Consider the following 18829-nt stretch of genomic DNA (forward strand, 5'->3'; position numbering starts at 1 on the left):
CGCGTCCGCAGGTTCGGCCGATCGCAGCTCCCACTGGCCGCGGTTCGTCATCTCAGGCCAATGAGGGAGGCGGGAAGCAGCAGCCAACATATCCCTCGGCCCGCACCGCTTCCTGCAGCCCCCATTGGCCTGGAGCAGCGAATCGCGGCCAGTGGGAGCCACGATCGGCCGAACCTGTGGACATGGTGGGCCTCATGCCCAAGGTTGCCGATCCCTGTTATATACTAACACACGACAAGAAGTAAAAATTTGGGCCAGATATTCACATATTTCTAGCCTCAGGATATATGTAAATCCCTTATTGAGGAAGCAATTTAATTAAATAACTTTAAACCCCTTCAAATATCTATAGTAACAATCAGAAAATAGTAGTAGTATGATCAACACCTTTCATCAATGCTTCATTTACTTGGCCTTTGTTTTTAGTTGCTGGCTGAGTGTTTGCTCCTTAAACTGCTGTAATCGATAATGGACAAGGCACTAAACTGGGACTCAGTTCTTGTGAGGTCTGTTCCTAGTTAGGAAGGAAATGTAGTCTACTGGTCAAAGCCGGGCATCTTTCTCTGCTGTAGCCCGCAGCCAGCTTCATTTTAAAATGTTCGCCTTACATAAGAAATTTGATTCAAATATTCTCAAATGGATTTCATTAACTAAAGTCTATACATGAGCTTTTCACAATAGTCCACTTGTGTAAGCAGTGGTATCTATTCCTTTATAATGGAGATGCATCAGAGTTCTAGTGTCTTAGAATTATTGCCTTGATAACCAGTGATCCTTATGAATTTTTCCCTTGACATTTTCTATATATATATATTGGAAATGTTATGGAAGAAGAAGATGTAGTTGATACAGTCTGTCTATATTATTTCTAAGATCTGATTTCTTTCACTGTGGTATTTAAGTACCAGAGTATCTAAACTGTCATAGCAAGGTGGTTTCTAGCCACATTTCTTTCAGTTAGCCTCCCACCATTAGTGCTCATCTTTGACTCTTCTCTTTCCTTCTTCCCACACATCCACACTGTTGTCAAATCCTGGTGCTGCTTTCTCCACAACCTGTCAAAGTATATGACCCGTTCTTTCTGTCCCAACAGATAAAAAGCTTGTCTACTCCTTGATCAGTTTCTTACAATCTCTTCCTCTGTGGCCTCTTTGAGTCCCACGTTGCTCCTCTCAGTCCATCCAGAATGCAATTTCTAAAATGCTCTAAATGCCTGTCGATCAGACTACATCATTCTTCTTTTTTAATCTCTGCCCTGGCTCCCCCATAATGAAATGCTAGTAACAATCAGAAAACAGTCATATGATCAGGGACTGTACCACCTTTAAACTTCTCATTCTCCACTTTTATACTACGTAACTTTCACTTCATGACTTCACCTGACTGCCATTGCAGATCTTATTGTGACCCCACTTGCTTCCTTGCTCCACCAATGATGCCGGCTTTTCCATCCCTTTTGTTTTTCTCACCTTTCCATACCTTCTTCCCCATGCCCCCTATAATGGCCCTCCTAATGCAAACAGAACAGGCTCCCAGTCTCTCCGTATTCAGATCTTTCCTAAAGACTGATAGGCCCAACCTCTTCCCAAGAAGTGGTGTTGCGACGTTGTCCACATGCACTGGGGAGATGCACCTTGCACATGCAGTGGGGTTGCTCTGGATCCTAGCAATCCTTTCTTTTAATGAGGAAAAATAGATTTTTTTAAAAAATGTAACATCCAGTATAAAGGGGACCTTGTGAATTGTGTTGTATGGAGGGTTTTTTTTCACATGTATTAAGTCTGAGACTAAAGCATAGATAACATCCCTTTAAAAACAGGATTAGATGCTTTCATAGAGTCTTTTGAGGGGAAATAGGAACAAATTAAAACCCTATAACAACCAAGCAGTACTTAAAATATTTTAAGTCACGCGGTACACAGTAAAAAAACCCAAAACCTCCTGGAATGATAGATTGCAGTTTTGTTTACTGGAGAATGCAGTTTAAGATTACTATATTTATGTAAGGTTTTTAATAACAGTTTGCTGTACAAAATCTTTTATTGCTTTACTGTTTTTAATCCAGGAACCATTTGGCTGTGTTAAATTGTATAGGATTTGGTGGGGACCAGCCCTCAAACGAGAAATATGAAGGTGCTTTTCAATGAGTCCATATACAAATATATTTATTCTACTCTTTCTCTTGGTAATAGTGTGAATGGTCAGGGATGCTATTTAAGTTGTTCTCCTGTGGCGCTCGTACTGCTGTTTTGCTTTTAAAAATAAACAGAGGAGCGTATCTTCAAGAAATCATTTAAAACCTATTTTCTTATGTATCGATAAGATCTAACATAAAATCATCCTTGGATTAAATGTTTTGTGAGAAACATGGTGAAAACAAGAACAGATATGAATTATTCCACAGATAGGAATTAAGTGATAATGGTGCCAATGATCAGATGCTGTGATATTTTCCATTTGTCTTGTCATGTTTATTTTCACTGCAGTTGCCTTTTTTTAGAATAATTGAAATTACTCTTCATTCCTGCGGGAAAAAATAATTTGTCTATGAGAGAATATTATGTTTCTTTCTCCCCCGATGACTGTCCTTAGTAGTTAGTGCATCTGAGTTATTTTCTCTCAAACTTGTGAAATAAACATAGTTGACATTTTATGAGTGAGATATATCCTTTAACAATTACAGTATTCAGAAAGAAAGGTACGCGCCATGTGACTGAATAGTTGCAATACCTAACACAGCCATGAAGCAGAGAATGTAAAATTTTTGATGTCACATTGGGTTAAAAGTTCAATGAATAAATATAGAACAAAGATGATGGTGATAAATTTAAAAGAAAATAAGAATAAATGTTAGGTGAAGATGGAGATGAATGAGACTGTCTGTGAAACTGTAAATACAATGCAGCAAATAAGCCGTCTGTAGTTGGAGTCTTGAGTTCTTATTTAAAATGAGTTCAAAAAGAGGTTTATTTTTTCTTCCTTACGTTGTCTAGGACGTTTTACCCTAGAGTGCATCACACTTCCCACTCAACATTTCTAATTAAAGTGTTTGTGGCTGTTTGGAATCTCATGGTGTGAAATTAAACTAGCAGTTTTCTAACATGCGTAAAGTAAATCAAACATTTTCTCATCTAAAAGACAGACAATTCAGTCACAGAGAGCTTATTTCTATGTTTCCTTTGTTTTCTTTTTTATCTGCTTGGTAAGCCAATTTTCTGCTTAGAATCTACTGTTTAAAACTCTTAATTCATTCAGTATGTGGGCTTTATCCTTTCCCAGTACGCTAGGCAAAAGGCTGCAATTATTTCACCGTGTTAAAGTTTGCACAGAGGAGGGTGCTACTACCTAAATAAGGTTTATTATTTTCTTTCAAACATCCAAATAAGAGAGAACTAACATAGCTCAGGTGCTTCCGTTACAAAGATGAAAAGATTTAATTCCTTAACTTTGAATGTTATGATTTTTGAGTTTGGATTTTAGAGGGTAGAGCATACAATAGCTCTCATTCTGCTGATTAGCTAATGCAGAGCATAGGCCACTGTCGTGGAAGAAAGAATGGAAATATGCAACACTGGTGCATGACAGCTGCTTTAATAGGGAACACATACATAAATTACAATGCAAAACATTTTAAAATACATTTACTACAATTTGTGGTGCAGTGGTTACAAAACTAAAAAGGATACTTCTTTACAGAATATAATTGGTTCTACTTCATGAAAATTACCTTCAGAAATCTCCCTTTGGAGTCACAGCCCATAGTGTGAACTCTGGAACTGTGTCCACAGGGGCGGCTCTATGTATTTTGCCGCCCCAAGCACGGCATGCCTGCAGGCGATCCGCTGGTAGCGCGGATTTGGCGTACCCACTGCCGAACTGCTGCCGAAGCCAGGGTGCCGGGAGCCTTCCCTGTGTGGCCAACAGCTATCCTAAGATGGAGGCTGAAAACTTAGATTTATCTATGTAAAGGAGGTATTACCCTGTTCTCCTTCCCTAATCCCTGCCTCTTTTCTGTAAATTATGTGCGGCTTCCCTGCTTACTTCCCTTGAGCACCTGAGAGAACTCTAGCTCCTAACTTCCCATTCCCAGCCAGATAGACCACTGCACGGTAGCCATTAACACTTCACATTTAGTCAGCATAAATGATTAAATGCGGAGTCTAAGTTAGATGCCTGCTCTGGGGATGGGAGGAGACGCAGTCTAATAGGGAGCTTAAAAAAGGGTAACATTGTTGGGTTGTTTCCTTGTCACCTAAATTTCACATTCCTCCTTCCATTTATCACCCCTGTTCATTAGAAGATAAAAGCACATAGGTTGCATGTGCCATAACATTTGGCTCTCTGAGAGTTCTTGGCATCCATGTTGGAGCTCAGAGGACACCATTTTCCCTTGCATCCCCTTAATGTACTTCCACAGTTAGATCTGTACTCTAGGGAAGGGTTCTGTTGATGGCAGTGGGCTTGGGATCAAGCCCCGATGTGAAGGAAGAAATACAAAGAGCCTGGAGAGCTTTAAATAGTCAAGTGAACAATCAGAATCTAAATGGAACCATTTGAAAGAGCTTTTCTGATACCTTAAAAGATTTGGCCTATAATGGCTGAAACAAAACAGGACAGTCAGACTGCTTAGGGACGAAATATTGTCTGTATTTTAGCTTTAGGAAATTGTAAAGCTGGGGGCTTGTCAACCTGGTTTTAGAAATCACATCCACATAATGCGCATTGCTGCATCATGTAGGCAAGCCCTGAGATCAACACCCCCTCAAAATGCAGACATCTTAATATGTCAGGTCATTGCTTTCCTCATAAACAGAGGTACCAGCCTCCCTAATTTTCCATAATCCTCCCAATTAATTTTGCAATTACATTTAAAAGGTAGGATTAAGGGTGTTGTGTGTCACCCACCCCTCAGGTCAGATGAGCCCAGTGCTGTGGCTGTGGGAGGCATTCTTCTCTGTCACCAGAGCCCCGTGCAGTGGTGCCCGCAGCCATGCTATATGCATATCACATGGGGTGTACCATTTTGTCAGCCAGGGTGGGTCCTTGGTCACATTTTTGAGGTCCCATGGTGGGCGGAGCTGGTTCTAGGCCAGGGGCCCAAACACATGGCAGCTGTGTCACTGCCGCAGGAAGCAGAGGGCCAGGCCAAGAACACCTGCAGTGTCTGGCAGGGACGACACCCTGGCCCCCTGTGCCTTCTCCTCCAGTGTAGCCAGCAGTAGCATCTGGGCCACATGGGTTTCTCCAGGTCTGTGACACTCCAAGCAGCTGCCTGTGGCACCAGTAAATACTCACCACACACCCCAGCGCCGCCTGCACGTGATATTGGTGTCTCCTCTGCCTGAGCCTGGCTGCCGCCAGGCAGCTACCACCTCTTCCCCCAACCAGACCCCCCTCCATCCCCGCATCTCCACTTCCCCAGCTCAGCAAGCAGCTCCTTTCAGCCCCATCTCTGCTCTCCCAACCCCACCTAACGCCTCTTTCAGCCCAGCCAGCCGCTCCACTCCAGCACCCCTAGACCTCCCCCATCTCCTACCCTGGTGTACCCGGAGAGAAATTTCTGCATGAACCAGTTAGAGCACAACATGCAGCCTGCGGCTTGGGCAGTGAATCCAGCACCCAAAACCCTACTGACAAAGTGAGCCAAATACGCAAAAAACTCCACGCAAAATGGCACCTTGACATAAACCTTTTTCATTTTATAATGTATCGTCAGCCACATTCATATGTTATGACTGAGGGGGCCGTTTTGGAAAAATATAGCCTGGAGCCTTCACCTTCTTTTCCCTCACCACCTTTCTAGGTAGCCCCAACGTACAAATATTGTATGCCATTCATACATTTTCTGACAGTTCAGCTCAGGAACAAAACATGGTGACTTGGAAGAAAGTGCACCTTTTCCACAAACCTTCACACAAACAGCCTTCATTCACATCAATATTCAAGAAAAGTAAAGGCAGGTATGGTGCAAACATAGCAACTCACAAATACTCACCAATAATTTTGCCCACTGTTTACCTGGGTTTAGTTATGTCTCCTCTGTATTGGTGAAGATCTCCCAACCAGAGCTTGCATATATCATTTAGGTCACTTTAACATATAGGTATAAGCATCCATTATTACTCGGTGACTTCTAATCAAATATAGCTTATGCAACAAACGCTGCATATACCATACTTCATTTTATGTGCCATTTAGGTTTGATTTTGCATCATTAAAATCAAGGAAGTTTTTCCATTGACTGGAATGGGAGCAGGATTGAGTCCCCTTGCTCAATATTGAATGGAAACTGATGTCTCTTGTTTTTCCATCTCCTGCCTCTTTTGAATGAGTTAGTTCAAAAGACCCCTTTGAACCTAGGGGAGGCATAAAAGAGATAAACTATCCATTTTGCATATACCATCGGGTCTCACAGAAAGCTCCGGCCCACTTCCTTTCTCATAGCCCCTGGATTCCTGGGAGCAAATATCCTAAGGACCTACTGGGTGCTATTTAGGCTGTTCCAGCCCTTGCTCACAGAGTTGGACAGAAGATAATTCCTTAGTCACAGTTTTAGAGTTCTTGTATTTCCTTTACTCCAATTTATATCAAATGTGATTTCTGTTGCATCACAGAGATGAATTCTCATCAAATACATTTTGAAAATCTAAGCATATACCATCCTCCCTCTTCCCTCTGTCTCCACTGCAGTAATATCTTTGAGGAGGTCCATGCTTAATCACACTTGCCACTCTTGCCTTTTTACCCAGTATGGAAGCAACCAGAATCAATTTATATTGAGTTTCTCTGACTGTTTCTCAAATATTTTCTACTTTTTTTTGCTGGCAATTTCCTACACATTTACAGGATTCTAATAAAAACATTATCTAGTTTCTCTGTAGCAACATCCAAAATCACTTCGTTAACTTTTACTGATCTTCTATCCAAAACATCTATGGTGTTTATAGAATATTTCTCTTTGCAGGCATAATATCAAAACTCACCCCTCCTGTTTTATTTTGCCTATCCATTTGGTAAACACAATTGTTGTATTGCATCTAACTGGCCTAGTATAAAGTAATAAAATGTACCTCCTTTATGCTAATAATATTCTATTTATACTCAATGTTATATAACTCCAGTGCAGCAATATATGCCCCTGGTATCTGTCGATTGTTGGTCTTTAGCTTTGTTGCCTTTGGCTTACCTGGTCATTACATTCTCAATGGGTCAGTTTCACTGTGGCTAATTCTGGTAACGCAACTGAAATAAACAGCGATCAAAACCAGGTGCACTGACTACTAGATATGTACCTTCCTTCATATCTAGGTAGTGCTCTCTATTCTGTTCGTCCCTCACTGCTCATCTAAAACTAGGTTAGTGATTTTTGTATTATCAGCCAGCCAGTTTGCTGCCATATAGTTGAGCTAATCCGTTGCTGCTTTAGTGCTCAGTTTCTCAAAATTAGTTTCAGTCGAGTAAACTGCCAAAACAAAACCTTCTAACCAGACTGGCCAACCACCTATTCCTCCTAAATAGTCTGTTTATCCATTTACCAGTCCTCACTTCAGCAATATCGCTGACATATCAGAATGAATTTTTTTTGTCTCGGTTACAGGGCAAGAGGCTAAATTCTGCACTGGGCCATAGACTCATACAACCTCAGCATAGTCAAAATGATAAACTACTTTGAGTTAGGTTTCAACGTCTTATGTTTCTATATTTCGAATTCTGACTGAAACACGGTGTCATTTTTTTTTGTCCCCCTCCAGGCTAATGATCTGCTCAGTCAACTAATCAGGTTTATTATGCATCTTTTTAACTGCTACTTGCATGCTGCCTAACCTCAAAATAAGTTTTACTGGCATTTCTGCCTTTAGGGCCTCCAAGATTATTGGCAGGTCAGCAGCATTGGAATATAGTTTAAGGGGTTGTATGGGTGTAACTGAGGGCAGAGTTTGGCAGAGTCAAACACAAACAAGCTCATTCCTCTCTTTCTCCTAGGTGAACACTTTTGCTAACCGATTGGCTCTCTCTTTAAGAGAAATAGCTATTTATAAAGTAGGCTGGTTATTTATCTACTGCCTATTTTTTCCCATAGCTTCTCTGCTCAAGTACACACCCAGTGGCTCTTGGACTCCACTATTTTCTTCATCCCTTTACAGAACTTCCTGCCTTCTTACAATTATCCATCTGTTGTCTTTGTATCATCCTGTTTTTGTGCTCTGCCTCTAGTTTATTCAACCTGCAATTTTTACAGCTAGTCCTAGATTCATAGATTCATAGACTGAAGGTCAGAAGGGACCATTATGGTCATCTAGTCTGACCTCCTGCACAACGCAGGCCACAGAATCTCACCCACCCACTCCTGTAACAAACCCCTAACCTATGTCTGAGTTATTGAAGTCCTCAAATCATGGTTTAAAGACCTCAAGGTTGCAGAGAATCCTCCAGCAAGTGACCTGTGCCCCATGCTGCAGAGGAAGGGGAAAAACCTCTAGGGCCTCTGTTTTCATACAGTCATTTACTCTGAATCTAAACCAGCTAGGTTTCATTCGTGAACCTCTCCTCATCTTGCATTAACTATCACAGGTTTTTGATATATACTGTTTCTACCACTGCTGTACAACCAACAATGCCCACACAAGCATTTGCTCTTACCGCATCCCAGAGCAAACAATCACAAACATTTTGCTCTTGATACACCGTGTAATTTTTTTTTTTACTTGTTGATTTTTTTAAAAAGTGAATAATCAGCTTTTCTTGGCATTCAGTCAGCAGCTCATTTTCTTGTTTTCTTCTAGGAATGAGACTGTTGCAAGGGCTATCTTCTCTTGTGTCTTCTGTTCTGCTAACCGCCTGAGCTCTCTGTGTAGATAAATAATGTTCAGGCTGTGTTGTGTTATATTTTTGCCAAACAGATTACCCTTTAAAAATAAATAAAAGGTTTAAAAATCTATTTGTAAAATATGATAATTTGTTTGGTTTATTGAGCTGCGAGAATATGGTATGGCTTTTATATTCTAAATTGTTAGCATTTCATTAAATATAATTGATAGATTTGTTTTGCAGAATTTATATGGAGGATTATATTTTGAAAACTGTAAAAATACGAATGAATCATTATAAATGACTCAAAATATTCTGGATTTTTTTTCAGGTTCTGAGTTACATCCATACAGAATGGGATCCACTTGATGCTAGCTTTAGCACTAATCAGCCTTATCAGGTTCACACAGTGGAGCACTCCATCAGCACAGACAAAGAGCCCATGGCTGACAGCTGCATCTATGAGTGGGTTAGGAACAAAATTCAGTGCATGGCAGTCACCAGAATACCACTAAGATCCAGGGCCATCAGTTGTTGCAGGAACATTGCAGAAGACAAGCTGGTCCTCGGCTGTGAGGATTCTTCAATGATTCTGTATGAAGCCCACCAGAGAGTGACTCGGTTAGCCCAGGCAGAACTATTGCCTGCTTTAATAAACTGCCACCCCAGTGGAGCCATATTTCTGGTTGGCAGCTCTCAAGGGGAGCTGCAGCTTTTTGACATGGCACTGTCCCCAATTAAAATACAGCTTTTGGCTGAAGACTGCTCACCTAAAGCAACTTTGCAATTCAGTAAACGGTTTGATGTGTCTAGCAGCCTCATCCAGATGCAATGGGCAGCTCCTCATGCTGCGTCTGACAGCGACAACAGCATGGAAGTTCATGACCTTCTGTTAATTCGGTTTGACAAAGGACCTTTAGGAGTACTTCAGTTTAAACTTGGTAAGTCACTCAGCACGTGTACTGTACATTCAGGTCTCTAGGCAATAGCCCTTCTTCACCAGCTTCTCTCATTTTGAAGGAAATCGCTCACTTTAGTCTCAAAATTGCTTATGTTCCAAATAAATGTGATGTCCCCTCATACAGTGACTAACGTAATGGAAACCTGGCCTGTGAGCAGGGCCGGCTCCAGACCCCAGCGCGCCAAGCGCGCGGTTGGGGCAGCATTTTGCCGGGAGGGCGGCAGGCGGCTCTGGCGGACCTCCCGCAGGCATGACTGCGGAGAGTCCGCTGGTCCCGCGGCTGTGGTGGACCTCCCGCAGACATGCCTGTGGAGGGGCCGCTGGTCCCGCAGCTTCGGTGGAGCATCCGCAGGCATGCCTGCGGGAGGTCCACCAGAGCCGCAGGACCAGCGGACCCTCCGCAGGCACGTCTGCAAGAGGTCCCCTGGAGCCGCGGGACCGGCGACCGGCAAAGCACCCTGCACAGCGCACCGCCCTGCTTGGGGCGGCTGAATTCCTAGAGCCGCCCCTGCCTGTGAGGGGGGCTTCTAGGTGCAACTACGACAAAATAGTTCTTTTCTGAGTGCTTGCATATGCCCATTCCACTTTAGATGCCTTTGCATGAAGACAGAGAACTTTTCCCCTTACGGGTACCCATTGGGGTGGCTCATGTACCCTCCACACGCTCATGCAGCTAGCCAAGGGTATAAAGGGGCAGGGCCATCGCAATCCCCCTTTTCACTCCCTTGGTCAGTAGTCAGAATGTGTGTGTGAACTTCTCACGCTCTTTCCTGTTCTCTCTTCAGAAAAACTTTTTCTCAAGTTTTGTAAATAGTATAGTTGTAGTTATAGTTTTGGTCAGTGGTACTCATTTATGAAAGATTTTTATCTTATTTTTCTTCAAGCGTTTAGCTCGGTATCGGAACATGCCTAAGTCTCTGGGATTTAAGCACTGTTCTGGCTATTACAAGTCTATGCCTGTTAGCGATCCTCACTCCCGCTCTTTAAAGTGTTTGGGAGAAGGACCCCTGTCTCTAAGGGTTTTACAGGACTAAGAAGCTGAGGGAAGTTTGACTTTGAGATATCCTGATGGAAGCAGCTTTGCATCCCCCGTTTGGAATCCAGACACTTGCTACATGGGGATTGTGACTCAACTCTACCTCAGAATGCCCCAGACTTGGCAGCATCCTGATGTTGAAATTTGTAGAGAAGTGGCCAGATGATGCTAAAGAGAAGTTCAGAGCTCTTGTAAGTGAAAACTCTTGCAAGTGAAAGCCTGGAAACAAGATCATCTTTATAGGCTGCATTGGATGAGGAAGATTCAGCAGCTCAGGTGATGGCAACAGCAGTCACTATGCTTCGTGCCTCTTGACTGCAGTCATCTGACAATTGAAGTCCAACAGACAATTGAGGACTTGCCCTTTGAGGGCGCAGATTTACTTCCTGAGAAGGCAGATGAAGCTTTGCATTCTCTTAAGGATTCTAGGGTAACCCTCATGTCTTTTGGGCATTTGTACCCCAGGCCCTAAGAGAAAGCAATTCTGCCCTCAGGTCCAGGAAAGGTACCCATTCTGCCTGATAAGGCAGCTGGTTCAGTCCAGACATGCTATAAGTCTCAGAGGAAGAGACCTCTTAGAGTCATAGAATCATTAACTATCAGTGTTGGAGGTCATATAGTCCAGTGTTGATTGGTCAAAGCAGGACCAATCTCCAACTAAATCATCCCAGCCAGGGCTTTGTCAAGCCTGACCTTAAAAACCTCTAAAGAAGGAGATTCCATCACCTCCCTAGGTAACCCATTCCAGTGCTTCACCACCCTCCTAGTGAAAAAGTTTTTCCTAATATCCAACCTAAACCTCCCCCACTGCAACTTGAGACCATTACTCCTTGTTCTGTCATCAGGTACCACTGAGAACAGTCTAGATCCATCCTCTTTGGAACCCCCTTTCAGGTAGTTGAAAGCAGCTATCAAATCCCCCCTCATTCTTCTCTTCTGCAGACTAAATAATCCCAGTTCCCTCAGCCTCTCCTCATAAGTCATGTGCCCCAGCCCCCTAATCATTTTTGTTGTCCTCCGTTGGACTCTTTCCAATTTTTCCACATCTTTCTTGTAGTGTGGGGCCCAAAACTGGACACAGTACTCCAGATGAGGCCTCACCAGTGTTCACGTCCCTCGATCTGCTGGCAATCCTCCTACTTACACAGCCCAAAATGCCGTTAGCCTTCTTGGCAACAAGGGCACACTGTTGACTCATATCCAGCTTCTTGTCCACTGTAACCCCTAGGTCCTTTCTGCCCTTGTTGCCAACTGCTGCCCAGCCATTCAGTCCCTAGTCTGTAGCAGTGCATGGGATTCTTCCGTCCTAAGTGCAGGACTCTGCACTTGTCCTTGTTGAACCTCATCAGATTTCTTTTGGCCCAATCCTCTAATTTGTCTAGGTCCCTCTGTATCCTATCCCTACCCTCCAGCGTATCTACCACTCCTCCCAGTTTAGTGTCATCTGCAAACTGAGGGTGCAGTCCACACCATTCTCCAGATCATTAATGGAGATATTGAACAAAACCAGCCCCAGGACCCAGTGGCGGATTAACAAATTTGCCGCCCCTAGGCCCACAAAAAATTGCCGCCCCTCCTCCCCCGCACCAGCTCACCTCTGCTCCCCCGCGGTAAGCCTGGGAGGGAGGGGGGAGAAGGGGAGTTGTGGCGCGCTCGGGGGATGGCGGAGGTGGAGGTGATGGTGAGCTGGGGCAGGGAGCGGTTCCCTCCCCTCCCCCCCAAAGAGTTACTCCCCGCACCCGCTGGCCCCAGGTCACCTCCGCTATCCCCCGAGCATGCCGCTACTCGCTTCTCCCTCCCTCCCAGCACTTTCGCGCAGCAAGCCTGGGAGTGAGCGGGGAGAAGGGAAGTTGCGGCGCACGCGGGGGATGGCAGCGGTGGAGCTGAGGTGAGCTGGGGCGGGGAGTGGTTCCCGGCCCCCCCCCGGGTTTCTCCCCGTGCCCGCGGGCCCCAGCTCACCTCTGCTCCACCTCCTCCGAGTGCCGCTACTCACTTCTCCCTCCCTCCCAGCGCTTTCGCGCGGCAAGCCTGGGAGGAAGGAGGGAAGCGCGGCGCGCTTGGGGGAGGAGGCGGGCTGGGGATTTGGGGAAGGGGCAGAGTTGGGGAGGGGGCAGAGCAAATTTGCCGCCCTAGGCCTAGGCCTTGTTGGACTAGGCGATAATACGCCGCTGCCAGGACCAACCCTTGGGGCACTCCGCTTGATACCGGCTGCCAACTAGACATTGATCACTACCCATTGAGCCCGACGATCTAGTCAGCTTTCTATCCACCTTATAGTTCATACTTCTTTAACTTGCTGGCAAGAATACTGTGGGAGACCGTATCAAAAGCTTTGCTAAAGTCAAGGAATAACACGTCCACTGCTTTCCCCTCATCCACAGAGCCAGTTATCTCATTATAGAAGGCAATTAGGTTAGTCAGACATGACTTACCCTTGGTGAATACATGCTGACTGTTCCTGATCACTTTCCTCTCCTCAAAGTGCTTCAAAATTGATTCCTTGAGGACCTGCTCCATTATTTTTCCAGGGACTGAGGTGAGGCTGACTGGCCTGTAGTTCCCCAGATCCTCCTCCTTCCCTTTTGTAAAGATGGACACTACACTAGCCTTTTCCCAGTCATCCAGGACCTCCCCCAGAGTTTTCAAAGATAATGGCCAATGGCTCTGCAATCACATCTGCCAACTCCTTTAGCCCCCTCGAATACAGCGCATCCGGCCCCATGGACTTGTGCTTGTCCAGCTTTTCTAAATAGTCCTGAACCACTTCTTTCTCCACAGAGAGCTGGTCACCTCCTCCCCATACTGTGCTGTCCAGTGCAGTAGTCTGGGAGCTGACCTTGTTCGTGAAGACAGAGGCAAAAAATGCATTGAGTACATTAGCTTTTTCCACAGCCTCTGTCACTAGGTTGCCTCCCCCATTCAATAAGGGGCCCACATTTTCCCTGACCACCTTCTTGTTGCTAACATACTTGTATAAACCTTTCTTGTTACTCTTAACATCCCTTGCTAGTTGCAACTCCATTTGTGATTTGGCCTTCCTGATTTCACTCCTGCATGCCTGAGCAATATTTTTATACTCCTCCCTGGTCATTTGTCCAATCTTCCACTTCTTGTAAGCTGCTTTTGTGTGTTTAAGATCAGCAAGGATTTCACTATTAAGCCAAGCTGATCGCCTGCCATATTTACTATCACATGGCATCTTGTACATACGTGACTCAGCACAGCAGACTTCACCTTAGAGTCATGCAGAGGTGGTTGAAGGCTGTCTACCATCTCTCTCATCATCCGCTGGACTTGCTGATTCACATACCTGCAAGTGTTTTGTCATCCCTGGACTGGCAGATGGATCCTGCCAGTGTATGCAATGGGGTTCCTTTTGCCCAAACCCTGTCCTCCATAACCATACTCACAGAGGCTTCATCTCTCAGTTGGCGGGGAGCTCATTTAGGGGCCTTTCAGACTCAAGATCTCTGGCCAAATCAGGATCTCTCCCTCCACATCAGTATTCAAGAACTTCAACCTATCTGCCCGGCCTTTCAAGTGTTTCTTCCCCACATTCCAGGTTTTTCTGTAAGAGTGCGCATAGATAACACTGCTACAGTGTTCTATCTAAACAACCAGGGAGGTGACAGATCAGATCCCAGTGCCAAGAGGCAATGAACCTCTGGTCTTTCTGCATCAGGAACAAGATTACACTCAAAGCATCTCATCTTCCTGAGTCCCAGAACTGTCTGGTAGACCATCTCAGCAGATCATTCAGCAAAGATACGAATGGTCCCTCAGACCTGACATAGCAAAGTCTATTTTTCAGATATGGGGAATGCCAGAAATAGACCTATTCACCACCCAACAGAACAGAAAGCGTCACCAGTTCTGTTCAAGAACAGGTCATAGTCCAGGGTCTGTGTCAGATGCCTTCCTTCTGTCCTGGAAAGGGAAACGTCTTTACACTTTTCCTCCCATCCCTATGGTGGTGAGAGTTTTGAGCAAGCTCAGACATGATCGCTCCATCCTAATTTCGATAGCACCAGTCGGACCCCATCAGCATTCATTTTCGGACCTGATGATCCTTTTGATACCATACTTCTCCCTCAGGTTTTGGACATAGTTTGATAGACCACAGGCAGACTCTGCATCCCAGCTCTCTTGGTTGACACCTAACTGCTCGGATGATCAGTGGTTAACGCCCCAGGAATCTGTCTGTTCCATTGGAATGCAAAAATGTTATTTTAAATATCAGAAAACCCTCCAGCAGGTATGTATACTTCAAAAAATGGAAGATGTCTGTGGTCCCAGCAGAAAGATACCTGACCTTCACAGGCTCTCATTCATCTTATTCTGGATTATCGGCTTCACCTAAAGGGAAAAAGACTTTCTGTCCATTCCCTGAGGATTTGTTGGGCAGCTGTCTCCAGATTCCATTCCTCCTGTAATGGAAAGATCAGTTTTTTCCAACTGTCCTACTCTTCGGCTCTTGAAATGTTTGTACTGGCTCATCTGACTTATTAGGGACTCAATACCATCCTGAGACCTAAGTTTGGTTCTTGTGGTTTTAATGGGCCCCTCTTTTGAACCTATAGCTACATGCTCATTTTCTCATCTCTTCAATGAAAGTAAAATTCAGCCAGGAGGGTAACAGAGTTCACACCTCAAATTTCTCACTAAAGTGGTGTTGGCTTTCCATCTAAGTCCGTTTATATACTTACCAACTCTTTTCCCTAAAACTTACTCTCACAAAGACGAGGTAAAACTTGATACTTTGAACCAGGGGCGGCTCCAGGCACCAGCACGCCAAGCGCGTGCCTGTGGTGGTAAGCCACGGGGGCGCTCTGCCGGTCTCCGTGAGGGCGGCAGGCAGGTTGCCTTCGGCGGCATGCCTGCGGAGGGTCTGCTGGTCCCGCGGCTTCGGCGGACCCTCTGCAGGCGTGCTGCCGAATCCACGGAACCGGGGACCTCCCGCAGGCAAGCCGCCAAAGGCAGCCTGCCTGCCATGCTTGGGGCGGCAAAATACCTAGAGCCGCCCTGCTTTGAACATTCGTAGGGCATTAGCCTTCTACCAGAACAGGCCTAACTGGTTTAGAATGTCTCTACAGTTAGTTGTCTCCTTTCTGACAGGATGAAGGGCAACCTGTCACTTCACAGAGAATTTCTTCCTAGATCTTGTATATTTGTCTGTGCTCAATATTGTTATGGTTCCACTACTATAGAGTTTTAGCACACTCTACAAGAGCACAAGAACTGCCAGTTGCTTTTTTGGGTCACATTCACATCCGTGACATTTGCAAGGTAGTGACTTAGTTCATATGTACACCGCTCATTGTGCTTTCTCCCAGACCTAAAGAGATGATGCTAGATTTGGGAGAATGGTGTTTCAGTCCTTGCTTATATAGACTCTGATACCCTCCGCCATCTGCAACTGTTTGTGAGTCACCCAAAGTGAATGGATGTGTGCAAGAACTCACAAAATACCTGTTTGGTAACTGTTGTTCTCCATGACCTACCCTCCTTGCCTTCTGCACTGGAGTCACAGCACATACTGACTTTCAGTGTGAAGGAACTGAGAGTGTCAGGGTGGTCCCCTCAGCTAGCAGCATGGGTGTGCAGCGGGCGCATGCAGTGCCTCAACAGGTATTGCTATGGGGAAAAAATTCTCCAGCTTTGTGCACTGATGTGTGTGCACCTGCCATGGAACAGACATTTGCAACGCATCCCAAAGAACAGCACTTACTGAAGAGGTATATAACCATTTTTATAGAATGATTATTTATGCAAAAGGAATAGGTCTCACATTATTTTCTTTCCTGCATGAATGATGTGTCTCCGTCCCTCCCTCCTGATGGGTCTTTGTCAAACTGTGCATCCCACATTTGGGCTGTGTTATGTTGAGAGGTGTGGTAATATCTGCCATGAATCTGCTTAATGTTCTTCCAGACTCCAACATATGTGATACCCCATTTTCTTTCTTCGGAACTCTTTATAAGAGGCAAATGTGTTTGTATATTTTAGGGCAGGGGAGTCTATAAATTAACATATTCAGAGTTTTGAACCAAGGTAAAAGTAATTAGCATTTATAGCACTTTTCATCTGTAAAGCTCAAGAGTTCTGTACCGAGGCAAAGAAGCATTATTATCCCCGTGGGGGGTACAAATGGAGAAACTGAGGCACAGAGATGCTAAATGGCTTTCCAAAGTTATGCAGCAAGTCAAGGGACAGTGCAGGAATGGAGCGCTGTAGAGAGCTAATTTTCCTCTCACGCCAGGGAGAATCAGGATTGACTCCATTCAAATCAAGAGAGTGTAAAGTGAGAGGAGAATCAAGCTTAAGTCTCCTGACTCTGAATTCAGTGCTGTGACAGAGAGCTATGTCAGATGTACCTACGCTGGGAAATGTCTGCATTTTGTCCCACTCTTGTCCAGCAAGATGAAGGTGCTAGCATTGACCTTGTACATATGTTTTTACTACCATGTAAATCCCTACTGAGATGGCAACAAACTCCAGTTGATTTTTTAGTCAGGAGGCAGTGAGCTCTAGATCCACAAAGGGACTTAGGCATTGCAGTGCCTAACTCCTAGGCAAGTGAAATTCTCAGCCCTGAGTTAAGCACCCTAGCTCTCTCTACAGTGAGTGGAGAGAGGCACGTGCCTAAGAAATGGATCTTCAGCAAGCTGAGTGGAGAGCTGCCTAAGCTAGCCAGGAGTGAAAGGCAGAGGAAAGGGGTGGGGCTTAAGGCCCAGATCCATAAAAGTATTTAATGGCCTAATGCCTGCTTATCTGGGCCTTAGGCACCTGTCTGACAGGCCACATAAATGTGCCTCCCTCTGCTCAGGTTCTCCAATTCTGAGCCCTCTCTTGGAGGTAGCTCCTAAGCCAGGTCTACTGTTTAAGTAGCCTATGCCCTTTCTCCCGAAAAATGATCCCAGGCTGTCTTTTGTGTGAGGCCCAATCCTGTAGGTTTGCTGTGAGACCTGCAGGCAAGATGGGTAGGGGAAGGTCTAGTTTGAGAAGGCTGCCATGGCTTAGGCATGAGCTAAGTCTCCCAGCAGTGCTGTGAGGTAGCACAGCTTTGCACGTGCCTCCTGGCAGAAACTTAGGCACCTACCGGGCTAGGTGGCAGCTGAGTGGTGGTTTTGAGAACGTCAGTGGCATCTGAATGTTGGACATAGGCACCTGAAGAGGCAGTTAGGCACCTAAGTACCTGTGTGGCTCTAGCCCTGAGTTTTTTGACAAGTCTGTCCATGATGTATCTGTTCCTCAATGATATTCAAGTATCCTTCTATGGAGAAAAAAAAAGGCTGCTTAAAAATACTGAAAACCACCGTTTAATTGAGCAAATAGTTTCTGAAAGTAAAAGACGACACTAAAAGTGATTCAGATAACACAGTCTTCAAGGTGTAATGACAAATTGGTAAATTGATACTGTGTGGCTTTGGCGACCAGCAAAATGTCAGATTTAGCCATATTTTTATTGTTTGAAAAGAGCTAGCCAGATTGTCACTGTTCTCCAAAAATAGTATTAAAAAAAATGTTTGCAGATGGCCATTTATTATGAGATAATGCCGCTCCACCATGTCGAATAGTGCTTAGCAGTTGGAAAGCACCAAATAGAGCACTAATTAAAGCGTCTGATGTTTTTATGCATGTTGTCCATTTAAAAAAATAACCCTCTAAATTACCTGGTGACCTGTCAAACAGAAGGCACTCTGCCCATGTATACCTTGCTTTTCTTCAGTCCTCCCTTGTGGGGTCTACTCACAACAGCTTTCCAGAAAGCACAGCTTTCCCCTTCCTATCTCTAGCACATTTATGTTCTTATTAAGGCAAACAGGCTCTCAGTGCAGGGACTTAGAGGCCTTCCTGCTAATTGCCAGCTTATAAACTTAATTGGACGGTCTCCCTGGGCACTGTTCCTAAATCAATTAGGCAGCGAGTTGGCTCTCACCTTTTTCCCAAGTAGGTCGCTTGGAAGTGCACCACCCAAGAGAAGTCAAGCATCCAAATGGGAAGATGTTGACCTCCACAGTTGA

General features: G+C 44.8%; 1 protein-coding gene across 7 annotated transcripts in view; it reads left to right on the forward strand.

The window, feature by feature from the left end:
• Positions 1-18829, forward strand: part of LOC123366575 (WD repeat containing planar cell polarity effector) — a 243775-nt gene that overhangs the window by 109815 nt on the left and 115131 nt on the right. For all 7 annotated transcript variants that reach the window (XM_045010175.1, XM_045010178.1, XM_045010176.1 and 4 more), the window contains one exon: positions 9140-9749. In XM_045010175.1, the coding sequence (XP_044866110.1) occupies positions 9140-9749 (610 nt within the window). The remainder of the gene's footprint in view (positions 1-9139; positions 9750-18829) is intronic.

The sequence above is a fragment of the Mauremys mutica genome, chromosome 3 (assembly GCF_020497125.1).
Source record: "Mauremys mutica isolate MM-2020 ecotype Southern chromosome 3, ASM2049712v1, whole genome shotgun sequence".
In the NCBI taxonomy this organism is placed as follows: domain Eukaryota; kingdom Metazoa; phylum Chordata; order Testudines; family Geoemydidae; genus Mauremys; species Mauremys mutica.